Source organism: Stegodyphus dumicola, chromosome 6, assembly GCF_044657685.1.
Source record: "Stegodyphus dumicola isolate Sdum_Otavi_A_Nest chromosome 6, ASM4465768v1".
Classification (NCBI taxonomy): Eukaryota; Metazoa; Arthropoda; class Arachnida; order Araneae; family Eresidae; genus Stegodyphus; species Stegodyphus dumicola.
In genome coordinates this window covers 29560237-29575703 of record NC_140773.1, presented here as the reverse complement: position 1 = coordinate 29575703, position 15467 = coordinate 29560237, and the positions used below count along the sequence as shown (strand labels likewise).

Sequence of the window (15467 nt, the reverse complement as noted above, 5' to 3'; positions counted from 1 at the left end):
CATTTATTAATGGCTTATATATGTACTCTGACAGGTTTGGCTAGGGGGTATACTGCTAGTACTTTTTGTCCAACCATTGCATTATGCATTGCTAACTGTAGAATTATTAAAATTCCATCTCTAGAAAACTAAAACTAATTCATCCCTGCATTTACATTATCACTATCATTAGCTATTCGCCTGTTTTCATTTAATTATAAATGGATTCATTGTCATTTTATATCTGTATATCTATATAACTGTATAATGTATGTAACTATGTAAAGTGATATTTCAAGAAAACTAATCGGTAACTCTTGATGTACAAATACGCTTTATTACAACAAACTGGGGACAAATGGTCCACATTGTGTCACATCGTCATATCGATATCACAAGAGTACAAATTGTACACATAGTTTTTAGTAGTTTTACACATACAGTAAAAATAACATTTTATTTGTCTTTAACAACAACTTTTAATAATTTCGAAAATTAACATTCTTAGTATTATTATACATAACATGCAGCAGTTCTAATTCTGCTCATACATTGAAGGTCCACTGTAAGTAAATACAGAAAAAAAAGGAAGAAAATGTGCTGATAGTTTCGCAAATAAAGGAGGGCAATACACACATTCCTCATAAAAGAAGAGATAGTAAAATAAGCTCGAAAAAAGATAAAGTATTTTATAGCTTAACTGTTATGCTGTTTAAGGAAATAGGAAATTAATTTCACTGTGAAGTTCTTCATCATCTTAATGATATTCTTTGAGCAAACAAAACAGTTTCTTTAATTGGCTATTAAGGTTTTTCAGTAACATAATGTTAAACGATGTTGAAAAATATTGTGAGAAAACTTCTGCCGTAATCAAGTGAAACATAAATTGAATTGTTAAATAATTATCTTAAGCTTTCTCCACATGGAATAGCAGATTTTATTGTTGCCTGGAAAAATTTCGCTTCATTATTTTTCCTCAACTCCCACATGATTTAATATATTAGAGAATGCTTTTATGCTTCTATGCTTTTATGCTACTCGAAGAAATATAATTCTTCGAACTATATAAATAAAGCTTTATTTGAATGTAGTAGAAATATATAGTAAAAGGAAAGGTTTCCGATTTTGAACACTTATCGTTGATCTAAAAAATATAAAATGAGCAAAAAAAATATTTAAATATTTCATTAAACTTGTTCAACAGCAATTTGGACATTATATAATCAGGAGATAAAAAGTAAACTGGCATCAATATGCATTACAAAGCGTAGTGTTGTTGTATTATATTAAGATAAAATATTGTGAAGCGCTGTTAATTGCTAATCAGCTAGAGATTTTGCTTAATTTCTTGCATTTCTCTTTCCATCTTCAAATCTCACTCTAGAAATATGTAAGTAAAGGACAAAGGAATAACAAATAATGTATGCTCCATTAATTTGAATTTAACATATAACATACTAGAGAGATTTATCCTGTTGAAAAGCTGCCAAGAATGGTTAATCATGCCAGAAGATTTTGTTTGCTTGAGTTAGTGAGATTACGTTAACAGTTTTTTTATGATTAACCTCAAGCAGACGGATGTCTGATAACTGATAATTAAGGATCTAATCCTGTCGAATGTAATTACGTTCTTGGTAATCAGATAAGCTTATGTATGTTTCTTTTCGGAAGCTGATTATTTATTGACGATGCAAGTTGTTAATTTAAATTTATCCGGAAATCGTTCAAATATATATAAATAAACAATAAAAAACAATTTTCATTAATGTCTCTTTCAAATTTATAAAGAAGAATTTAAAAAACTAAACATTTCCTAATTTAATTCACCATAAATACAGTGGACACTTCCTTACATGACAATGAGTATTTTAATACAAACTTTCCATCTATAAACTTGCCATAAAAGCAACGAAATACAGCAATAACAATAATCACTGGCAATAAATAAAAGACAACGTTTATAACAACAACTAGGCAGCTAGTTTACAAGGCCACGATGCATATTACGGTTTACACTTAACATTCAATTACACTTACGTAATTTTTTATACAAATCTATTGCTGCAGCCACAGCTAAAATGCCAGGAAAACAGTAATACATTCAATAACCAAAAGTGATCCTTACCCTTTGAATCAGTTGTTGAAGATAACTTGTCAGTATTTTCATGTTATAAACAATACGTGGTCTAGTATATTATTCATTTAAAATTTCTACATGTCTCAACTAAAACAGAGGCACATGTTTCTACTTTGTTTTTCTTTAATTATTTCATCCACTATAGCCTTCATGCGCCAAAATCAGTATTTTTAAGCCGGTGTAAGGCACTTGCATATTTAACAGAAAATGCACTGTAAGAAGTTTACAATATACATGTAATTATTTACCACCTTTAATGTGTTAGAACAAAACAAAAAAGTGTTTTACGTTCTTATAGAAACCTGCAGGGACTCAAACAAGTTGGCCTGAAATACAAATGGAATTTCAAGTCAACATGTTTATTCCAGTTAATACGAAACTGGAATAAAGCAAAATCATATGGCTAATATAACAATAAAGCAAATATGTGAGTCAAGTGGTTAAGAATTTTATCTGGATTCTTTGTATGCATTAATTATTAACCATTGCGTCCATTGAGCTAATAAATTTCGTAATGGTACGCTTATTATGTACTTAAAAGTGTACTTAAAACACTTTATGTGGTTACTTATAATGCTTTATGCACATAACGTAAAATAATAAAAATGCATAAAGCATAATAAGAGTGACTATGCAATGTAAGTATTATAAATTCTGGGTATAATGAGCAAAAATGATTCACAAATAACTTATTCAACCTTAAAATTTCCTTTTCAAATTACAGTCTCTGTTTTACAAGCAACTCAAATTTTCTACAGAAAAACATATATATATATATATATTATGTATATTTACATATTTTACACATATAACATATGTAACTTTTATGAACTACGTGAAAAGAATTTAGTCATATACATAATTTAAAGAGAAATATAAACAAAATATATGCATCTGTAGTCACACTTTCAGGATATAGTGTACAATCCACTGACAGAACCCTCACAGTTTAGAAACTGTATGTAATCACACAATAGTCTGTATTTAGTAGATCGTCAACACGTCAATAGAAGTAAAAGTACGAAACAATATCCACCAGTCATATATTACATATAAATAACAATTTACGTGGTACTGAATATTCTTTTTCTTCTGCGAAGATATAATCATACGTTTAGTACCATTTCTTTCATCTTGTAATAGAGCAGCTAAATTAAATCCAATGTATATATTTCCTTCTTAACTTTTCAACGGTTGTGGTGAAATTGAAATTACATGTTAATGCGTTGCTTAATATTAAGTATTTATTACATGCATTCATATTTAAAATGTTTAGGATTTTATAATGTCAACATTCAGCATCTTTTTACAATGAAATGAAGCTATAATTTTCTGTTTGGTAAACACGAGTTTAAGGAAATGTATAATTACTCGGGAAAAATGTATCATTAAATGAGTAAAATTATTTCCGTACAAATATTTAAATAAAATTTTACGAAATCTTTCGAAACGACGCGAATTCCAAATAATAGAGAAACTACTTTAATTGTTTTTAATCTTATTAATGTAATTCAGTCTAACATCAAGATTCGTAAGAATTAAGCTCAAGAAGAAATAAAAGCAGTTAAAACTTTCCCAGCGGCTATTTCCCTAAAAGCATTACTGTATGCATTCCTGTTCTGTGATGAATAGCTGTATTAAACAGCTTTTGACGGTGAAAGACTCACTCGTGATTTTGTTTATTTCCATCGGCAAAACTTGTTATCTTTCTAACAGAGCTATCAGCTTCAAAGTTCACCTGGGAGCTTATTGTGGAACCGTCTGATCGACAGAGTGGTTAGCGATGCTGGGTATTGTACCGTTGGGTTTGGCTTCAAATTCCGGAAAAGTGATGAATATCTAAGTATGTAGTGTCTATGCGACGTGGGGACGCTTAAAATATTAGCGAGCCATAAGACATCTCGGTGGTTTGATGGCAGGAAAGAGGGGTGGGAAACCTTTAGGTTCTTCAAAATTAGGGCAGAGCTGCACGGTTAGTGCGGTGGGGTTATTCAATGGTGAAATTGTGTTCTGTCGACTTTTGCCTATTATGAAGAACCATGCCCCCCAACCGGTATAGTGGTTAGCGTCGTTGACTGCCGTGCCGAAGGGCCAGGGTTCGAATCCCGGAGAAGGGATGGATGTGTGTAAATGTATGGTATCGGTGCGGCATGGCGGCACTTTAAATATGCGGCGAGCTGAAAGTTCTCTCGTATGGTTTAGTGGAAGGGGAGAGTGATGGGAGACCCTCAGACCCGTTCCCCGGGGTGCTCTTCATCAAAATGAGGGCGAAACTGAACTAAATCACAGTGTCACCTGAATGGTGCACAAGGCTGTTGCTAACGGCAGGCGTAATCTAGCGCTCCATGCCACGAGGAATTTCGTGGCTTGGGCTGACGATGTCATACAAGTGAGCATAAGCGACAACAACAACATGGAGAGCCATTTTTTAAATTAACATTAATCATCTACGGCGGTTGACTATTTTACGTCATACGGCAAAAGCTGCAAAAAAGAGCTACCTATTGTTTTGAAATAATTTCGTATTTAATAGCTGAATTGAGATGACATCTGTGAATGTGGTAACTCTTTCTCATAGCATACTCAGAGAATGCATTGATTATCACCGGAATTATACCAGGTTATATAATTGCTGCCATAGAAATACCAAAAGCTTTTAAAATAGTGGATAGTTGTCTTATAGCTACAGTGGATGGACAAAAATATGGAAACACCTTGTGAAATGCATGTTTGAAAAGAAAGATTGAATTTAATGAAATATGTAGGAGCACGTATGATATGTGCTTCCGTAAGCAAGGTAGCCGAGGTGTTTAGTGTTTCAAGAGGTACTGTATCGAAGATTTATTCCGCATATTTGAAAAGCGGAAAAACATCATCTGCTAAATCACAGCGCGGACGAAAGTGTGTCCTGAGTGATCGTGACAGACGATCATTAGGGGCAATTGTGACGAAAAATAAGAAGACCACAGCTGCAAAAGTTACTGCTGAAATGAATGTTGTGTTACCGAACCCTGTGAGTACCAAAACAATTAGAAGGGAGCTTCATAAACAGGGAATTGCTGGCCGTGCTGCAATTGAGAAGCCACTCATCAGTGATGCTAATGCCCGTAACAGGAAAAGGTGGTGTTTAAGTCATAAAGCCGGGACTATAGAGCAGTGGAAGCGAGTAATATGGACTGACGAGTCTTCTTTCACATTGTTTCCCACTTCTGGCCGAGTTTACGTCTGGAGAACGCCATCTCAAGCCTATAATACAGACTGCTTGTTGCCAAGAATGAAACATGGCGGGGGTTCTATTATGGTTTAGGCAGCCATACCGTGCTTCTCTGCTAGCCCCATGATAACTGTGTCAGGGCACATGACTGCCAAGACTTGAACATTTTGGTCGATCAAGTTCATCCTATGGTACAAACTTTGTTTCCCGATGGTGATGGTGTCTTCGAAGACGACAAAGCCCCTGTTCACACAGCTCACATTGTCCAGGACTGGTTTTCTGAGCACGAGGATGAGTTGTCCCATCTACCCTGGCCACCACAGTCACCAGACCTGAATATTATCTAACCTTCGTGGTCTACATTGGAACGGAAAGTGCGTTCTCGTTATCCACCGCCAACATCGTTATCTGAACTAGCCACCGTTTTGCAGGAAGAATGGTATAATATTCCCTTGGCAAACATACAGGAACTGTATTTATCCATTCCGAGAAGACTGCAAGCTGTTTTGGATGCCAACGGGTTTCCTACATCATAGTAAGCAAAGAAACATGTTTTTTTAAAGGTGTTTCCATATTTTTGTCCAACCCCTGTATATCTCGTGAGGTATACTGTTATTATAATTTTATATAATCGTTACTCTAGCATTTCCTACTAAACCTATATAAAATGTTAATCAGTGCATTGTGGGGTATTAAAATAAATGAGATATAACACAAATAAGGATTTGAAAGGTTATTGTTCTGTTGCTTATGTACTTTTCCATTTCATGATGAAATTGTGTGCTTATTGGATGTCCTTGGAGAATACACATATTGTTATTCAATTAGTAAATTCAATTATGAAAAACATTTCAGTAATTACGTACTAATCCGTCGACCGTCAAAGTTGGCTACCAGTGAAATATGGAATTTGGCGGAGATCCCGCTAGTGTTGCGTCAGAAGTTTTTTCTGTATTCTGAAGGAAGTGACGCTCCTTTATTTAATAAACAAACAGTATTTCATCCGCTTTGTTTTTGCGCTTTGTGAAAAGGCTTTCATCAGTGTCTACTATTTTGTTAGGCCCTCTGACTTTATCTGATGAATAGCTATATTTAACAACGTTTGAAACTGAAGGTATGGTAGGAAGCTCTATTTGGAGCATTATGGAAGCATGCTTCCAGCAGGCAATTGCCCCAGTCTGGTACTTTTCTATCCGCCATATCCATTTGAATATATCAATACAATCATTAATACACACGTTTTTGATAGTAAGGTAACAAATTTTGAAAATAATCCATTGCTTGCTGTTCAGTACAGGCAGATTTCAAATTTTATTAATTATTTTTTTCAAAAATACAGTAATAACAGTTAATTAATCCTTGTTCGTAAAATCATAACGTTGTTACCGATAATGAATAAGAATTACATTAAACGAATGCGCAGACTTTATGATTATGTTATTACCCCACGCTTATCCATAAGTGGCACTAAATCGCAGTGTTTGGTTACAGTTTCATGGTCGATGGTATGATACATAAGTACCGAGATTTCATTCATAATTTTGTTGTAACAAATGATTTTCCATTTAACGATAGGGAGATATGTACTTATTTAAATTACAAGAATCCGAATTCGAGTTTAAACTACATCCCCATCAAAATTTGTACATTAAAAAAAATCGAATCTGTTTCAGAACAATTCTCCCTATCATTTTAACACTATGTTAGTAGAAAATTAGAAAAGCTCTGTCGGATTTTAAATTTAGTCTCTAGGAATGTATATGACTTGACAGCAGACATTTCGATATTTAAAACTTTAAAATAAAGTGATAAACTTTACAGTGTAAACATATAGAGCACGTCGTTTGTTAAAGTTATTTTGCTGGTACGTTGGTATCTCCAATAGTGATAAAGAGCAATTCGTGATTACCAACTGCAAAAATATTTACCTTTTATTTAGAGATTAGAAGAGCATGAATTATCTGTCCTCTTTGTATTTATATTTCATATCAGGGAACTGTGCTGATGGACCTTGTATAATACCCATGAAAGCTGGCTGATTCCTTGAAGTTTTTGGTGAACATAAACCGGTCTGATAAGGTCTGACAATACAAGGTTCCTTTAGACAGCTAGTAATATTGTATTTTTTCTTCAGTCTTCGAAATATCATAGGCAAGTTTGGGGTTTCGGAGATTTATTACCCGTTTATTTACTAATAAAATATTTGAAAACATTTCGTGTCTCCATTTTGCAAATTTCCACTTTTTAACATAAATGATGTCAGATTACACCCAAATTTGTTCAGACGATGTTATAAATAACGATGTTCAGTTACAGGATCTTGTTTCGTTCCCAAATTATTATGATTTAATAACTAACGATCTCTCATACCATTCAGTATTGAACAGTACAAAAATGTTCCGATGTCAGTTAAACCGTACATTTGCATAAGATATTCTTCGTATCTATTATTTTATTCAAACTTCTTAACTTTTCCCATTCAAATATTTTTATTACATTAATTTTTCTAATGAATATAAATAAGAATTTTCAAAAATTTTTTTATTTATCGCGCGTAAATAACGCGCTTACAAATGTCGTGTCGCAAATTTTATCTTGCTATATTGGTAACATTTTTATCATAACATAAAATTATCTGAAATATTTTTTGGCTTACCAGTTCGCATAAGAATTCAGTTTCTAGTGCTATTTTCCTGAATTTTGTTCCCAATTTTATAACACCTAATGGAGTAATAAATAAATAATGTGATTATTAGAATAGAAGAGAAACACGCCAATGGGACTATCAAAACCCCAATAACAACCTTGTATTTAGCGTACATATATTAAAACATTCAATCGATTCCGAGAGCACCTAAAGGTTCCTCCTCATCAGGAGAACAAAATTACTAGAAAGGGGGAAAAAGAAGAAAAATAAAGCATCGGCAAAGGTGTCTCAGAAACACGTGATCGTTATCAGCACTGCACGTGGTCGTAACCGGATTTTGACTTTTACTCAGCCAGGCTGTCTGATCAAACATACAACACATAGACTAAAACGCAAAACTATCATCGAAGTCAAAAAATAGGGAGCGAGGGGCAACTGCACCTTCATACACCAAGTCGCACCAAGTCTGAACCTCGAAAGTTTATTGCGATTTTGAATGAAATTATTGTATTTTCGTATGAGCTTATGATATACGAAATATATACTTATACATTCTTCGCGTGATTCCCAATTGTTAACTTAGAATAAGCATCATATTTATATTCAGGAATAAGAAAGTTGTTACTAACTAAAGAAAAATTATCCAAATATTAAAAAAAAATTAAAAAACTTTTAATACTATAAATAGCCTGCCTGGAATAGAAAATTATTGAAGTCAATAAACGTCTTCGAGTCTTTTAACTGTTTGTGTAAGACTAGTAATAATAAAAATATAGTTCTGAAATTATTGAAAAAAATAAATTTTAATATTTCCGTAATCCTTAGCCTTAGTAATTGTTATACGACACCCTACTTGAAAGCTTCAAATCCAATGTATTAAGTTTAAGATATTTGGATTACACTCTGCGCAAAGTATGTCGAAGAAATAAATGTGCTGTTTGGTTCCATGATATGAAGTTTATTTAAAAATACACTTTCATCATAAACTTAAAATTGTTTAAATTGGCATATACAAATGCATATATTACAAATTTATTTTTAATACTTAGTTTATTTGTCGGAATTTGAGCATCACAAGACTACTGCTCAATTCGGCTTAAACTGCATTCCTGTTACTGTAAAGGCAATTAATGTAGAGTATGCGATGAAATGCGTTATCAGATAAAAATTTCAGCAACGAAGATAAAACTCTCTTAATTTGGACGCGTTTTCTGAGAACAGCAGTTACAATTTCTTTAAATGGAATAGCTTCTATAAAAGGTTTATTTTATTTATTTTTTTTTTTTTCCGAAACTGTATTTTCCAGATTAGGTCAAACGGCCGAGCGGTAAAGACGCTGAACACTGGTAGTTCGGTCTGAGGTTCGAATCCCGCGAACGGGCTGGCTGCACGGACGTTTTAGTGATTTTCCCCATGTGTAACGTGTATACGAGCCAGTTTCCCTTAGAAAGTCCTCCACGAAAGGCATCCCTCCCTTTAGGCAGATAGCCCTCGTGTGCTTTGCCATAACTGAATAATCCAAATCGAGATTAGGTCATCGCTCTTTTAAGGTAAAATTGAATGCAGAATTTAATAATTGGCAGTATGTATAGTTTCCCTTATTAATATCTCCAAATTATTCACTGTTTGAAAATTATTATATAAAAACTTAATAAGGCAGATTAAAGACATGTTTATAAATTTAAAACAAAGGGTAACTATATGATATATTTGGACTCGTTTACTGAGAACATCAGTTATAATTCCTTTAAGTGGAATAACTTCTATAAAAGGTTTAAGGTTTTTTTTTTTTTTTTTTCCGAACCTGTTTTTCTAGATTATGTCATCGCTCTTTAAGGTAGAATAGAATGCAGAACTTAATAACTGGCATCATGTATAGTTTCCCTTATTAATATGTCTATCCTTATTCACTATTTTAAAGTGATTTTATAAAATGTCAACAAGGCAAATTAAACAAATGTTTATCATTTTAAACAAATGGTAAATATACGATGTGTTTGAATTTTACTAGCAACTAAGAATAATTTGCCCAACCGAGAAAGTAATTAGTGACGCTGACTGCCTTACTAAGGGTTCGAATCCCGAAAAAAACATGGATGTTATTAAATGTATAGTGCTGTGCGGCATGGGGGCACTTTAAAAATGCGTCGAGCACAAAGCCCTCTCGGGAGGTCGGTAGCAGGGAAAGAGGACTAGGAGACTGTCGGACCAGTCCCCCCGCCGGTGTGCTCTCCTTCAAAATTCGGGGTGGAACTTAGCAAAATTATTCTGTCTCCTGTATGGTGACTAAGGCTCTTGCGGGCGTCAAGAGCAATACTTCTCCTTGTCACAATAAATTTCATGGACTTGCTTTGATATCAGATTTCACTTAATGAATTTCTTTTATTAAGTGGGATTAGTCACAGCAACAACTAAGAATAGAATATGAAAAACGTGTTATCTTATGATAATGAGAAGTTTGTTAAATATTTTAAATATAGTTCTTAATTTGAATTCTTTTAAAAGAATGAAAGACATTTCTTTTCTTATTTGCAAATACCGAGAATATATCTTTTCGCATTTTATAGATTTGAAAACGAAGTACTACGAACAAACACTTAGCACCAGATCAGATTTACATTGATTCAATATTCTTCTGTTTTTATAAGCACAGAATAATTTATCTTTCTGATCCTGAAATAATAGTCTGAAAATTCAAATGCATTGAATAAATATCGTTTGAAAAATGAATACTTTTGTAGTAAAGCAGAAATTTGTCAGAAAATTAAAAAATAAATTTTAGTTATGTCATAATTCATTTTGATACGATGCATAAAAATTAGATAGATGTCGAAGTCGAACAGTCATATATGCTGCTAAAAATTTACAAAAACTAATATATTAAATCTCTATAATATGATATTTTCTATGTTATGTTTTTCGATTGAGAAAAAGAATAATAACTGCTTTTAAACTCTATCATTTAAAATGGAATTAATTTTACGTTACCACATAATTTAGAGTTTAATTTTTTTCAGTTGGTAACATTTTTACAAACAGAAATATAATCTCAGATTATAAATAATGAAATACAGAAATATGTTCTGTTTATTAAATCTGAACTAGTTATAAATCATTACCTTTTAACTAATTATTAACAGATGTTATAAAAGAATGCCAGTTAAGAGTTTTTCCAACAAATATATAGATTTTTTTCAGATACCAGAAAAACTATTAGCAGTTGCACTAATAAGCATTGAAAATTCTCTGATATCTATGAAGCATACGAATGTGCCTGCATCTGCCTAGTTATAAAAAGCTAGAATAAAATATTTATGAATTAAATGGCATTTTTTGAAAGAATGATATTTAATTCATAAATAACTTATGTTAATTTTGATTTTACTCCTCAGAACAATTTTATAGAGCACCTAAGAAGTGAAAGCTGCTTCTATCGGTGATTGTTATCATAGTGGGTAAAACAACATGTACTATTTTATTTGTAACCTATCTTCGTTCTTTGAATTTTCCATGCGAAAATATATAATTTTATGTTAAAGCAAATAATAATATAATTAATTCATACTAACGGAAAATCGTATTTACGTGGGCTATAAAAATTAATTTTATTTGTAAGAAACTGCACAATCACAGACTTGAAGCTGTTTTTATAAAATACGTACCTTATTTTAAGGATGTTAGTGATTTTAAGTACAGCTTTTAATAGATATTATGTTCAGGATTACTTTTTAAGGGTTCAACTCGTAACTCTCTTTTTTAAAGATGCTGCACTATGGACAAAGAAGTAGAAACCAGAGTCACTAGTTGACACGCACACTTTAGAACTTTTGAATACTAACTTGAATATCTTGCTCCAGGACACGTACACACCTGAGAAAATCATAGTTTAAACTTGGAGAAATTCACTCTCTGAGAGCGTTGGCTTTGAAGAAAAATTCTAAAAATTTCAGGAGGTCTAACATGAGATCATCTGAGAAAGAACTGCACAGCATTTTTGAAAAATACTTCTCTTATACGAACAAAATAATGTAAATAAAAAATAAACATTTCAGGTGCAGATTCATCTGTGAAACAAAACTGAAAAGAGAAATTTGATCGTAAGATAAAATTTTTAAGAAGTTTACGAAAAGCTCTTTTGTAGTCAAAGTCATTAACTAAAGTTGCTAATATATGGAAACATGCCAGTATGAGATCCAAAGTCAGGAAAAAAACCAGTCTTAGATTGACATTGCATTTACAGAAAAAAATACGCATTTAGAGAAGGTTATTTGCTCTTCAAGAAGTTGACTGGCACTTTGCCAGTCTCCTTAGAAAAAAAATTCATAGTTGTTTTTGTTAAACCAACTTGAATTTTTCCAAATTCTGAGTAGATATCATTCAGTGTGAGAGTTCTCAAGGAAACCTGACTCAGTAACTAAAGAAACTAATATATCATTTTAAATAAAGTAGAATTAAATATAGTCAAGATGCCAACAATGGTTATTAGCTAAGAAAAATTTATTTAGTTAGAGAATATGTTAAATAATGCTGACAAGGCCACTTTCATAGTATTATGTTCAGGAAGTCAATTGCGATAGTCTGTGAGGCGAGTTTATGTCCCTTGCAAAGCGAGTTTGTTTGAAAGCACACATTATTTCCTCGGGCTTTCTGGCACGGGGATGCCAGTGGAGTTGAATTTTATTTCTCAGACGTTGGTCGTAAAGGAAAACGGAATGTGACCCTCGTGTCCGTCTCCCATTGTCTCAAGATGGTCTCAATTAAATCTGGTATAGAGCTGGGGAAACTCATATAGCCATTGGTAAGATGCCCAGAAACTAGCACAAAGGCAAGCTGAATCATTGTCTCCTTAACTGTTCAGTTCATGACTTGATTATGGTTTCTTAAGGCATATCTATCCCAACACAAGACCTAGAATATTAATGACCTTCCATTACTTATTTGCTTTGTTTTGGTTACCTAATGATTAATTTCCACATGCCAACTTTTCGATAAAGCGAATGTTTATCAAGTATTTTAAGGCGCATAATTTTAAATTCCATTATAGGTGGTTTTCCATTTCTATAGAAATGAGAAACAAATATTAGCTTCTATTCATTTCCATGGCTTCATTTTCTTGGTACCAAGCCATACCACGTTTTCATGGTATTTCATTTCCTCTGCTTCATTTAAGTTTTCCTTAAAACTTGCGTCCGCATACACAAATTGGTTTATGCGATTAGGAATGCCAAAGAAAAATATGTTTTAAACTAAGGATATCAACTGGATGGTTAAAGATTCCTAGGGGTCCATGAATGATGATCAATGGGTCGATCAAGGATGATCAGCGGTAGTTGATTAGCATAATTAAGAATCCATTAATTGTTTATTAATGTAATTATGTATCATAGAGTAAGGAAGAAACAATTTAAATTAAATATAAAGGGAAAATATCTTATAGTTATGACAAAAGAAGAGCTGATTGCATTAAAGAGAAATGTCCAAACACTTGTTTTATTAAAACACATGGATGAGCTAAGGTTTGAAATTTAAAAGTCAACAGAGGGAAAAATCTCAAAACGAAAGCTGTAATTGAACCAAAATGATTGACTTTTCCTCCTCTTAATTATGTCAGTTAACGCATCTTAACTGGCAATGGTCAAATCAGTAATTCACTACAGAAAACAAGAAAGAGATTAAATATTTTTTAAGAATTAAATTGAGCAGTTTTATGCTGAATATTTTAAAACATACATCAATACGGCACGTGTGGCCATTGCATTACTTGCAATGGAACTGTTGTGCAAAATAGAATCTGTGATTTTGTATTTGTAAAATTAAAAAAAAAAATTGATAATAAAAATAATAAATTGCATTAAACTACTATTCTTGTATCAGCGTTATTTTCACTTCATACTTTCCCTAGGTTTTCTTCAAATTTCAATGCAGCTGATATTTTTATATTTTATATTAACATTGCTGTGTTAAAAATAAATAGTACCGAAATTGCTCCTTTACTACAAAAGCGTACCTCAATTTCCTAACAACAACATTTGTTCTTAAATAAAAATAATCGCTTAAAAATTAAGATAGCCATCAAACGCATTTAAACATAAGGCCTATATAATATCACTCGGAGATATATAGGCATCGTTCGCAATGAGACAGACAAGAAACGTTTCATAATAATGAAAAAAGATCAAGATATGTGTGAGAAAATATTTTCCGCCACAGAACAATTCAGACTGGCAGTTCCACATATCGATGCAATATATGATTCCATTGAATGTAAACAGATTCTGAAAATAAGGTTATCACTATATTTCAGTAGTGCGTTCAGTACTATCTTCCTTTCACGTCTTTATGCACTCTCGTGTTCTCGTACTCATCCTTTCGTTGGATGTAGAAGCATTCATTCAAAAAACCTTCCATTGTCCGGTAGAGGTGGCGCCGAACGTTGGACAATGAGTGGTCCTCATCCGGATACAGCTGAAAAGAATAAACAGAATACATGTGAATCATTATTTTGAAAGTTCCACGAAGCTTTATTTTGACAGTCACACATACACCTTTATTTATTATTTTTTATTCTTAGAAAGAAAACAATTCATTGTGATGCAAAGCAAAAGGTGTGCAGGCGTTTCCAAAATTCTGCGGGAACAAACATCTTTGCCTAATTAATAGTAAAGGTAGTTTCTAAGCAGCTTTTAAACACTGATGTAGTGAGATTTCTATGATTTTAGCTTCCGGTATCTTCATCCATGCTTATATACCTTCTATTATTTGTTTGAAGAAACTGAATACAGTTAAGAATTGAATGCCACAAAATCAAAATTCGAGAAGTGCTGGCTGAAAGAGTTCTTGCGCATATACGCATAGCTAGCTGTATATATGAATACAATTATTTGCAGGTGGTCTTTGTAATTTTTTAACATATGCAGCATATAGGAAATAATTGAATCTCGAGAAACAATTATACTGGGTCAAAGGTGTAAATGACTCAGGTTGTCACATTGCATTTTGCTGGAATACATATTCAACAAATCTGGAATCCAATGGTCAAAGAAGGAGGGATTTGAGAATATGAAATATTTGACTTTTAATAAACTACCGGTTAATCTTCGGATTATGGTAACTTGGCGATTTTTTGGCGAACATTTGGCGACCAACCCTGCTACAGCAACCTGCTAGTTTTTTTTCGACGCCATTTTGTTTTCACGAAATAAAGTTTTTTTTTTTTTTTTTTTTTTTCTTTTTTTTTAACTCAACATTTTTTTCCAACAATCTGCTAGCCGAATTACGCTTATGCTAGAACTTCTATGGAACAAAAGTGCTTAATCATGACGAAGATTAGGTGCGAAATTGGAAGAAAGTGCAGAATCACCCACTGCTCGCCGCGTATTTAAGAATTGCACATACACGGTATCCATGTACACGTCGACATATTTTCACTTAAAAAAACATCCCAGAATTGCACAAAAATGGCATTGCGAACACTCTTGTTTTTATCCATG

The 15467-nt window shown here is 32.8% G+C and overlaps 1 protein-coding gene across 1 annotated transcript in view; it reads right to left on the bottom strand.

The window, feature by feature from the left end:
• Positions 1 to 296: 296 nt before the first annotated feature.
• Positions 297 to 15467, bottom strand: part of LOC118183062 (inactive dipeptidyl peptidase 10-like) — a 484033-nt gene continuing 468862 nt past the window's right edge. The window contains exon 21 of the mRNA XM_085819647.1: positions 297 to 14442. Within this exon, the coding sequence (XP_085675773.1) occupies positions 14296 to 14442 (147 nt within the window). The 3' untranslated portion in view covers positions 297 to 14295. The remainder of the gene's footprint in view (positions 14443 to 15467) is intronic.